The following is a 12,308-nucleotide window of genomic DNA, read 5'->3' as shown; positions in this document are numbered from 1 at the left end:
GGAAGTGGCGCTGTGGCTCAAGTGGTAGAGCGCTAGCCTTGAGCTGAAGAGCTGAGGGACAGCACCCAGGCCCAGAGTTCAGGCCCCATGACTGGACCCCAAAAAAAAAATAGAATATTTTAATACTACAAGCAAGTAACAACTTGCTTGCCATATTATTCCTTAATAAATAAAATACATTAATATTAAATATTAAAACTCTTAAGCCTAAATCAAGTGATGTGTTACAACTCCAGAATCAGGCTACTTAAGATCAAATCCCTGTCACTTGACCTATGACCTTGAGCTAAATATCTAAACTTCTCAATGCTTTATTATACTCATTTATAAAATGAGAATAATGTATGGTCCATACAGATTCAATGAGCCAGTAAACATTTAATGGTAAATATAAAACCAATCTTGGCAGTTGTTGTATGGAGTCAAGTCTAGATTCTTTAGTCTAGACCTTTAGTAGACTCCCACCAATACCAGGACCTTGCAACCTACCTTCTGGTTGATTAACTCACCTCTACCTCAAATACATTTGACACCAAGGCCTTCATACTTGACCTTAAATGAGTATTTACAGTGCTTTCTCTCCTTCTTTCTTTCTTTATGTCCACCCCAATTCTACCGTTGAAATCCTTAGTTCGACCTCTACCATGAGACTGCCATAATCAATCACTGAACTCAAAAGTACTTGCCTCAACAAAAAAAAAAAAAACAGTTCAAGCCGGGTGCTGATGGCTGCTATCTGAGCATCGCAGTTAAAAACTAGCCCGGGCAGGAAAGTCCCTGAGACTCTTATCTCCAATAAACCACCAGAAAAACCAGAAGTGGTGCTATGGCTCAAGTGATAGAGCGCTGGCCTTGAGCTGAAGAGCTGAGGAACAGCTCCCAGGCCCAGAGTTCAAGCCCCAAGACTGCAAAAAAAAAAAAGTTCAGAATTCTATATCTGGAGCCACTCATAATGCCCTACAACTATAGACATGTTTCACTGTCAATTGGATTATGAGCTACATGAAAATAAGAACTGTGCTATAATAATATATTCTCTGCCTTGTCGTAAATAATGCATGTTCAACTAGTCTAAGTCAAAGTAAAAAGGTCTATGTATTTAAAACAGTAACTACAAATGCCTTGAAAGCCTTAGTAAGTCGCTTAACATGTCTTATTTTATTTTATCTTATCTTACTTTATTTTATTGTAAAGATGTAGTACAGAGGGGTTATAGTTAAATGAGCATTGTTTTTCTCCTACTATCCCTTCCCTCTCCCATCTGCCCTACCCCACCCCCAGAAGTTGTAAAGTTCATTTCCAACATAGCATCTTGTGAATCTCACTGTCACTTAACATTTCTGTTTCTACAATTGCTTCATTGGTAAGATGGTCCTGTATATTCTTCCCCCGACCCCAATTTACTTTATTGTTGTTTTAGAGGTGATATACAGAAGGGTTACCTTTACATATACCCGGAAATAAGTACATTTCCTTTTGCACACTGTCATCTGTTTCCCTATTTTCTCCCATTTCTCCTCCCCCATCTCCACCCATGAGTTGCAGAATTAACTTTCATCAACTTCCAGTTCTATATATCTTAAAACACTTCGGTGGAGCTCAAACTTAGTTACAATTTATGAAAAGAGTTTTGTGGAGTTTTTTGGTTTGGGATTTGGTTTATATCTCACTTTTTGTCTAGGCCAAATTTATCTGTATTCTTGTATAGCTGCAATGATAGACACATACTACCACACTTACTCTCATTGGTTGAGATGGGATCTTGCAAACTTTTTTCTTCTCTATAACTTCCCAAATAGCTAGGACTTCAGGTTTGAACCACTGCAGCCAAATTGTGAAAAGGTTTTAAACATAACAAAGTATTACACAAATACTTTTTTATTTATATCATTAATATCACAAATGAAGTTTGGTTCTAAATAAGGAGGTTATAAAGACAGAATTGGTCTACTTCAAAAATATAACCACTCTAATTCCTGAAGTGTTTTTTTCTAAGTAACTGGCTTAAGTATGTGATGTTCTCATACTGTAGATTGTAATAACTCTTACTCTTCCCTTTCCTGTGTCCATACCTCTTACCATGTGACACAGCTATCTTCCCAATAAACAGAATATTATTTATTTCTCCATTATCAGTGAGAAGAACTTCTTAAATAATTATTGGGTCTAAAAGAAAATCAGGCTTGGATTGATGGTGTGTGTTTCAGCTAATCAAAAAGCAGAGGTAGAAAAATCTTTCTGAGGTCACCCCAGGCAAAGAGTGCAAGATTCTATCTAAAAACAAGTTAAAACAGGTCAGGCACTGGTGGCTCAAGCCACCGTTCAGGAGGCTGAGATCTGAAGATCACAGTTCAAAGCTAGCCCAGGCAGGAAAGTACATGAGACTCTTATCTCCAATTAACCACCTGTGGAGCTGTGGATCAAAGTGGCGGGACTCTAGTCCTGAACAAATAAACTCAGGAACAGCACCTGGGCCCTGAGTTCAAGCCCTATGACCACCAAAAAATAAAAATAAAAAAATAACTAAAGCAACAAGAGCTGTGGGCATGGCTCAAGTGATACAGTGCTTGACTTGTAAGTGTTAGGCCTTGAGTTCAGACCACAATATGACCAAAATAAAGAGTGGGGAAGAAGGAAAGGAAGGAAGAGGGAATGGGGGAAGGGGAAAGGAAGGACAAAGGGAGGGAGGAAGGGAAAGAAGGAGAAATAAATTCATAGTTTTAAGTGTTTTAATTCTACCTAAGAAAAACTGCAGAATTTAAATATGTGACAGTGTTTGCCCATGAAGTCCAAGGAAACCAACTGAAAATTACTAAGTAGAAATTTCCCTTAGCTCCACCTCCTCTCAGCACCAGCACTCAGCTACTATGGTTACTGCTTCCTGGTTTCAAAGTTGGTTTATAAAAGTAGATGGATCATTATTGTCCTCTACTTGCTTCTGACAAGTAAAGCTGTTAAAGAGGAAACATGACTTTGAAGGCCAACTTTGAATAGAATCCTAAAGAATAAATAAATGCAAACAAAAAAAAAAGAAAGCAGTATTCACATGCATTTGCCACTGTTCTCTTCTAAGCTAATCTCTTTTAATGATAATCAAATGTGAATTGTCATTCCTTTTGGAAAGCTCTAGTAAAAGTATATATTAACCACTAGCACTATTGAGTAGTTCTCTTAAAAACTCAAAAGTGAAAAACAGCGATATGGTTTGAATAAAGAAAAGAAAGGTGAATTTGTCTAAACATAAAATGTATCAGCTCATGTTTAAATACCAAGAGCTCTTTAACTCGCCATCTGGATCTGAGTTTAGGCTTGTTAGGCCTCCTCTCAGTTAAATATGCAGCGAAATCCATGTGAAGTCATACAACAGTCCAAGCAGTGTAAGATTCCCTGAGAGAAGGAATTGTATCCATTCTTTCCACTGCTATAGAACATCTGGCATACTGTGTGTCCAATAAATAGATGTTGAATGAACAGATCGTGTGTTTTTTTTCTACTGTTCAATGTTACATGAATACAAATTTCAACATTCTTATGTAAAGATTTCTACATTATTTTCTTTTGTTTCATTGTTAGACTTTTGAAAACATAAAACTTAAAATGACAAAAGTGAATTGTATAGCAAAAGAACTATTTTCAACATATTCTCACACAGAAATGGTTTCCATTGAATATATAGATAGGGAGAGAAAGAGAGAAAGAGAAAGAGAGAGATTTTTTAGAAAGACTATGGTGGGCAAATTGCCTAGTGAATAAACTTCCAAAACTCTAGTTCTACTTACTATATTGGAATTCCTCACTTCCCTTCAACTCACTGTCTACTACTACCCTAACAACCCAACTCTATGTTTCACTGCTTTTATGCCTTAATGGTTTTTAGTCTTTGATTTTTTTTCCCCTTGGTGGGGAGATTCCTTTCTAACCACAAATGCTAAAAGTGACACTAGCTGCTTTTTTGTTCCTTGGAGGGTTTTTCTTTTTCCTATCCTTCAGGATAATTATATTCTGTTGTGCCTTTTATTATCGTGTCTTTTAGGTTCTCCTTAACCTTCTACACTCTTGGGCTTTATTTAATAGTGAGCTCCCGCCTCAACCCTCCACACTAAACCATGCTCATTAGGTTTCTTAATCCTCCATAATTTGCTTTCATGAAATTTTATACCTTTGAGTTGCTGTGTTCTATGAGCCCATTTCCTTAATATAGTTATTCCAGACAACCCAGAACCAACAAGCCCAAACCATAAGCTTATTCACTATCTCAGCCAACTTGACTCTATACAAAAAAAAATTTTTTGCATGTTTATGGATCTTGAAACTATACCATTTAACTTGGTATTTCATTTTTTCATCCAAACATTTCCTGAGATTGTTAATAAGGAAGAAAGAGCCTGCTGACTGCCCTTAACATCTAGTTAGTAACTTGTAAAGATCAGAAAAAATAATATTCTAAATGTTGTATTAGTGATCAATCAGAATTCAAAATTAGAGATAAACATCTTTTTTTTTCCAAAAAGCTCTGCTTTTCCCAATGGGTTGTTTTTTTTAAAAAAAATTTATTTTTATTTACTTTTTTTTTGGGGGGGTCCGGTCGTGGGGCCTGAACTCTGGGCCTGGGCGCTGTCCCTCAGCTCTTCAGCTCAAGGCTAGTGAGCTACCACTTGAACTACAGCACCACTTCCAGCTTTTTTCTTTTTGCTTATGTGGTGCTAAGGAATCAAACCCAGGGCCTCATGCATGCAAGGCAAGTGCTCTACCACTGAGCCACCTTCCCAGCGCCCCAAATGGGTTGCTTTTTGAAAGACATGTACAATCTTGAACTCTGACTATGGAACCAATTCTGGGTCTTTTCAGCAGCTCATCCTGTTACTTTTTCTATTCTACTCATGACTAACACTTTTGCTGAGGAATACATGTTGCAGAATAGCCGAGATGACACATATACACACATATACTCTATCTTCTATTTTTATTTTTAACTTTCTAGGAACATTGGGAGGGGGGTGGGATGGGAGGGGGAAGGGAATCCCTTGGCAGCAGATTGCTAGTTAATGAAGTTTCCAAAGGTGACTAGCTTACCCTAGCAAAGTTTACACTTCACCTCTGGGTGCATGTTAAACTGTGGTCCTCCCAATCCTGATGATAGAAAGCACAGCCAGCAAGTTCTTTATTTAATTGGTTTGCATCCACACACTGACCTCCAGGGCTCTGTTTATATAGTATATTTATGCAATATGCTCCACAGTTCTCTGCCTCTTTCAAAAGCATGTTTCTCCGGAGATTTGATATATGGCTTTCATGTTTAATCAGTACATTAAACTCAATGCTTTGCTTCCTCCAGCATCAACTAACTTCCCTTCTTGGTAGGTGGGGAGAAGAGCACAGCTTCTTGCTACTTCTGAACATAAAAGGAAGTCTGTTTTACTCTATTAACAAAGTCACCAACTCCACAAGATCCTAGACAAGCAACGTCACTACTATATCAACTAGAAACTGGTGTTAACATAAAACCTTAAACCTCCTTTAGAAAAATGGTAGGTTACTGCTTCCAATTGGCAAAACCAAAACCTTAGTTGCTTGTTAAAAATCCACAGAAAAGTTTTTAAATCAGTATATAAAATACTCAGTACACAGAAGTTACAGTTAAACCAGAGTCTAAGTTTTTTAAGCAAACTAATAGTAAGAATAGAACATTCTTGTGATTCCCAGATCAGCATTAATTTAGAGTCTCTTCTGGTTGAAAGTTCACTAGACAAGTCACCATCAGTAGAATTTCCAAAGTTTCTAAGGTGGATTTAAATGACTATTAATGTCCATTCCATAACAATTTCTTTATGACCCAAACTTCTGAAATAGATGAAAACCTCTAAAATTAATTTACCTCTTTAAATAAGGACTTAAAAGTCTCATGAGGGTTTGGGGCTGAAAGTCAGTGGCAGGGTACTTGCCTTTCATGCACACAGCCTTGAGTTTAATTCCCAGCTCCGGAAGAAAAGATAAACTATGTATTTTACTTTAAAATATTGTGAACAAAAAAATGGAAACAGGTATGACAAATTACTAATAATGTAAAATTTAGGTAGATATTCATTGTGTTGGTGCTCATCATACTATCAGTTGAAAATTTCATTATTAAAATTTAACCTTAAAAAATAGAGGTTGTAGATTGGCTCTCATAGAATAAAAGGATTCAGTTTGATAAGAAATATTTACATTATGTTCTTGGTTAATAATCTGGTATACACTCAACAACTTAATTTTCTTTACCATGTACTGGCAATGAAAACTTCCTTTCCTTCTTTTCCATTTTCATCCCATAGCATAAATGCACTTGCACAAACAAATGCTGTGTTGTAAGCTTTGCTTAAGTGGAATACTTACCTTGAAAAACTCGTGTGTGTGTGTGTGTGTGTGTGTGTGTGTGTGTGTGTGTATACCTTAAGTCACCTTCAGTAATTTATTAAGAATCAAATAGTTGATATAATGCCTTCTAATTTTAGCCTCTGTATCAACATTACCTACCAAAGGGATTTTGTGTTAACTATCACTAGCAGAACACACACACATACATACACACACACACACATATATATATATAGTTTGATTTTGAAATCCTCTCCTTTATGGCTAGTCATTGACCATAGCTTTTATTTTTAAAGTTCTCCACCCCCTTAGGTAGACTGGCATCTTCCTTCACTTAAGAAACTTACTTTGTCACAGCTGTATACAACATTAAGCAGAGCTGGTTTATTTTCTGTATTTAACAAACAATAAGAAATCTGATCCTGCCAGGTGTGAGTGGTTCACACCTGTAATCCTAGCTACTCAGGAGGCTGAGATCTGAGGATCACGGTTCAAAGCCAACCCGGGCAGGAAAGTCCATGAGACTCTTATCTCTAATAAACCACTAGAAAACTGGAAGTGACACTGTGGCTCAAGCAGTAGAGCGCTAGCCCTGAGCTGAAGAGCGCAGGGACAGCGCCCAAGCCCAGGGTTCAAGCCCCATGACTGACAAAAAAAAAGAAATCAGAACCTATTCAAGTCAAACATTTAATTGTTCCAATACGCTACCTTATTTCTAACCAAAATTTGCATGATATAAAATGCCAAAATAACTTCTTGCTTTCTTTGTCATGACCCCTCCACTCAAAGGAAAGCTAAGAGTTTATAAGAAATTAATTTGAAACCTTCTGAATTTTCCCCATTTTTTAAACTCAAAATGAAAAGAATAAACTTTTAATCAGAATTCCTCAGAAGATTTTAATAGTATATTACTTCGTAATTTTCAAAGACATACAGATGTTGTCCATGATAATTTCTTTAATTGGAACTTGAAAAAATATAATCCATGTATAAAACCTTGAGTTACAAGAGTGAAAGATGTGTGCCTGTAAGATGTTATAACTATTTCCATGATAAATGCTAACCTTCAGTACATAAATTTAGTGGCATATTTTAATTTGGATTTGAAAATTTAACATAAACTATTTGACTTTGACAACAACAGCCTAATATTTCACCTTTGTACACTATTTCCAAGTTTTATCTTCAAAATAAGCCTAGTAGACTTTGTCATTTTAAAATTTATATTCCAGATCTTGTATCCCAAAGGTAGACACGTAAGGAATTAAACTGTGTCATAATGAAGTGAATTCTTAATACTTAGTGCCTGACTGGCAGGGATTTTAAAGGGCATATGATTCTTATATAAAACCATCACTCTTCAAGATTTCATTCATTATTATGTTTAAAGATTTTAACTATCAAAAATGAAAAAGATTTTTAACCCTACCTTAAGTTGCCTTCAGTGAGTTATTAAGAATCAAATAGTTAATATAATGCCCTCTAACGTTAGCCTCCATATCACCATTACCTACCAAAGGAATTTTGTCTTAACTATTACTAGCAGAGCACACACAATAAAAGGATTTCTGAAATCATGGTCTTCAATTAGGTGTATTTGCTAATTCAAGTGGACAGATTTCATAGTTTAAGAGTCTCACCAAATTGGAAGAATTCATAAAGCTAATCATAAAAAGGAAGATAAAGCTAGTTAACTACTATCAAAAGAATTTATAGTACATGGTTCCTTGTTAACATAATAAGCCAAAATATTTTTAAATAAGGTATAGTGGAACTCACACAAGAATAAGAGGCTACTTTATTTTTTCACATTTTCTTTGGATTCCTGTTATTATTTTTTGTTTTGTCTTGTTTATGTAGTACCAAAGAATCAAACCCAAGGCTTCATGCAAGCTAGGCAAGCACTCTTAACACTAAGCCAAATTCCTAGCCCAGAAGGCTACATTTACCATACTTTTTAAATCAACAAGTAATTTTTTTTATCCTGGAATTACAAACTGGTGTCTACTTATTAACAGTCCATCAAAGGACATAATTTTTTGATATTCTAAATAAGGCAATTTTTGTGAGCATTATGAGAAACCAAAGTACATAAATCTCACCCAGTGATGTAAAGACTATATGGCTATATTCATGCTTAAAGAGAAGAAAACATCTAATGAGGCTAACATGCCACTGTTGGTGAGGACATAAATTCTCTCTTATTAGATAAAAAACAATGCTTTAAGGTGACTTTAACTTTCTAGTACTCCACCTGTGGCCCAGTTTTTAAAGACTAAGTAATAGATAAATTTCTATTTTTAATGGCTAAAATTCACTTTGGTGGATTAAATGCATCCATCAACCCCATTTGATTACAAATCACTTGTAAAAACATTTCAAACTATTTAAGATGTTTTGCCCCTGGAGAAAATAATATTCTGGTTTGAGAAGTAAATTTGTACAACCTCCACTTTTGCTTTCAAACTGAAAGTGTGCATATAGAGAGTATTTAATGCTTGTTGTAGAAGTATGAAGAATCCCTAAGTGAACATGTAAAATTATGGTTCAAAGTAGCCAACAGCCTTACTTAGAGGTGAGACTCATATTTTGAACAAAAGACTGCCGCTAGTCTGTTTAAAATCAAAATTATTCTAGATTTGATGAGCTACTCCTCAGAGAACAATGTAAATAAAATATTCTCAGAATACTAGTATTAATGTAAACATACCTGAACCGGAGTCAAATTTGGTTTCTGACCTACAAAGAAAAAAATTTGTTTTACAATTATAAAAACAACACTTATCTTATAGAGTAATAAAGTATAATAATTATATATTTCTGTATATAAACCAAGAAGTAAAATGACTTTCTAAAATGTAAGAATATATTTATTTGAATGCTTTTAAATGTATGAATTACCATAACCCCCTAAAAATGCACATATAATTATAGATAGCACAGTAATAAAAGTTCAGTAACTTTTTTAGCTTGTTTTATTTCTGAGAAAAAGACCATAAAGTACATTTTTTGAAACATTCAACCTTAGCAGGTTAACTTATTTCAACAGTATATAAAAAAAACCTATAATTATACTATTTTTAATTATTAAAGACTTTCAATTATTTAACATCAAGTATCTTTTCACTAAGTTCTTAGCACACAGCAAATGAACCTAGTAACCCCATACATTTAATAAGAAGGAGGAAAAAAAATCTGAGCCTTTGTGGGAACATTATGTTTCAGATATAGGTTAATACTGGCTGTAAATTCAGAAGCCTTTGAAGCTCTCAGTTCAGCTGTGGGAAAACTTCTGTTAGGTAATTATTCTCAAGATGCTGCTGATGTGCTGTCAAGCAGAATTAACCCTATGACTAGGCCCATCTACACAGGCCACTATAAGACAGCATTGTCTATATCTAACTCTCAAACCAATTAGTGGGCATGCTCCAGTCGGATTTATATCACACATTAACAATCAATAGTATATATGTTCACAGCTGCCACAGCAAGATACAAGAACCAACCAGCAGGAGTCCAGTTAAAGGATGTTACATTGACAGAGAAAGTTTTGTTGATTTTTTTTTTCCTGGGGAAATGTAGTTAACTAACTGGGACAGAAGATTTCTTTGAAATTATGCCAGGGTACCAAAGGTTTAGATGCAGTGGCTTGCTTCATCTAAATTAGCTTCAAAGAAAGTCATCCAAGAGGAGAAAGAAAGATAAGCAAGAAGCTTCTTTTGTTATGAAAATTTATTTTTTCAAGCACTCTTAATGTATGTACACATTTATATATATATATATATATAGTTGTGATATATAGTATTATATATGTGCAACTATACTTTTTAATAACTACCACTATAATTCACAGCCACCTTTCCCCAAGCCCTGTCCTTGTCTCAGATCTTTCACTTTCATATTCCTGCTTCTTATATCAGGTGCAGACTCATTTCCACTCTTGGTCCTGTCCTTCATGATTGTGCCATCCCTGATGAAAACTGCAACGACACTTTATGGTATCCTGCTGGCTTCTTTATCTCCTCTTTTTGACCTCTGTAGCCACAGCACCTAAATATGCCTGGTACTTATGTTCAGATGTCTTTTAAGTGAAACATTTGCTTCTAAACACATCCTTTCTTTTCCTTACTTACATAAAAGTTCCCAACATTCTGACTCCCTGGTTTCCTCCATCTGTGTGCCACAGTGCATTCTCTAATCAACTCTGAAGGCAGGCCACATCAATCATTCCCTCTCCCTGACACATACCCTCACCTCCCACCAGCAGTTCTAGTGTTTGAATTCAGGGCTTGGTGCTTGTTTCGTTACCACCTGAGCCATGCCTCCAGCCCCTACTGCTCAGGTTATTTTTGAGATTAAAGAGGTGCTTTTTGTCTGGGCTGCCATGGGTAGAATGATAGGCACCATGCCCAGTTTTTCTATTGATAAGGGATCTCAAAAACATTTTGCTAGCTCTAGGAACTACAATGCACTGTTTAAGCCTTCTGTATAACTATGATGGCAGGCACATGGCACTGCAGTTATTGGCTCAGTCCCTCCATAGTGTGGCATTGACACTAAACTCACGTGAGGTATAAATTGGGTGTCACAGATTTTTATGTTCCCACCGCACCTGGCAACTAAGAGTTAATAAAAAAATGTGCTAAGAGTTAATATACAAAACAAATCTGTACATTAAGAGAAAGCCAAAAAAAAACAAAATATTATCCTAAAAAATTCTCTAAAATACCTATTCTGAGACATAAAAATGCCAGAAAATCTTTATTCTGCAGATCCCTTTAAAGTGGTCAATATATAAGATATATATTATATAAAATATGTCCATAAAATGTGCAGAAAACATCTTCATAACCAATAAGTAACCATAGGTTTTCAGTTTTTAAAAGAAGAGCATTTCAGAATTTTCTCAGACACCATACTGAACATTCAAAAGACGACATCTGAGTCTATGAATAATTAAAACATGATAAAATAAGTTAAAGCTGCCAGTTTGGTGATAGGGAAAATTGGTCCTAATGTGTAAGTTAATTCAGAGCTCTATGAGATTTTACACACACAACATATACTGAAATACAAAGCCTTCCTCTATTATACTAGGCCATATTATCATCTGTATTCATAAACCCTCTCTAAGAAATTGAAATGTAGGTAAGAAAAATAATATGCAAATAATGTGGATTATTCAAACAAGGGGGGGTGAAGCTGTTCACTCATTATAAAGTTTTTTCCTGTGTGCTTATTTTCAGTAGTAAACTACGCAAGATGATGGGAATACAAAAATGCACAGAAGGGGTATTTCCTGCATATATATAATTATGACTCCAAGTATGTCTACTTATTCCTCATCTATATACTAATACCTAAGCATAAAAATAACCAGTTCTTTTGGTAATCACTAAAAGAACGATCACTACTGCCTTAGAACATCCATTTCCCACATTAGAAACAGACTCCCTAGGTCTGAAATGGGCACATGGCTACTTAGGTGAGACAGTATTTCCACACAGTTTCCACCTTGCTGATGGCTAGTTGTGACCATATGACCTAGTTTCCTTGCGGAGGGACCACCTCTCTAGAGTTCCACCACCTAAACCCTGTCACCCTGGAGACCAAGATTCTAGAACACGAACGTCACCATATCCAAATCACAGCTTAGCTTAAAATAAAACTTTCAAGAGTTTGAACAAGACACAAAGATTTTTATGAATTTTAAACTGGAAAGGATATTAGGAGAAAACAGGAATCACTGGACCTCTCAACTTTTCATGAAGAATGGCCTGTAAAAGAAATACCATCAGCGTTCAAAACTTTGGCAAAGTAGCAGGTTATAAAATTAACCCCCAAAAATCAGTGGCTTTTCTGTATGCCAACAATGAGAAAAGTGTGGCTGAAATTAGGAAAGCAACTCCATTTGTAATAGCCCCACAAAAAATAAAATACCTAGGAATTAA

The 12,308-nt window shown here is 35.5% G+C and overlaps 1 protein-coding gene across 1 annotated transcript in view; it reads right to left on the bottom strand.

Moving 5' to 3' along the window:
- The window catches only part of Msrb3 (methionine sulfoxide reductase B3), a 116,742-nt gene that overhangs the window by 61,313 nt on the left and 43,121 nt on the right, over positions 1-12,308 (bottom strand). Inside the window, exon 5 of the mRNA XM_013022777.1 lies at positions 9,068-9,096. Coding sequence (XP_012878231.1) covers positions 9,068-9,096 — 29 coding nt within the window. The remainder of the gene's footprint in view (positions 1-9,067; positions 9,097-12,308) is intronic.

This window comes from Dipodomys ordii, unplaced genomic scaffold (genome assembly GCF_000151885.1).
Source record: "Dipodomys ordii isolate 6190 unplaced genomic scaffold, Dord_2.0 Scaffold3, whole genome shotgun sequence".
NCBI lineage: Eukaryota > Metazoa > Chordata > Mammalia > Rodentia > Heteromyidae > Dipodomys > Dipodomys ordii.
Note: the sequence above shows the minus strand (reverse complement) of the source record. Positions and strands in the feature narration are given on the sequence as shown.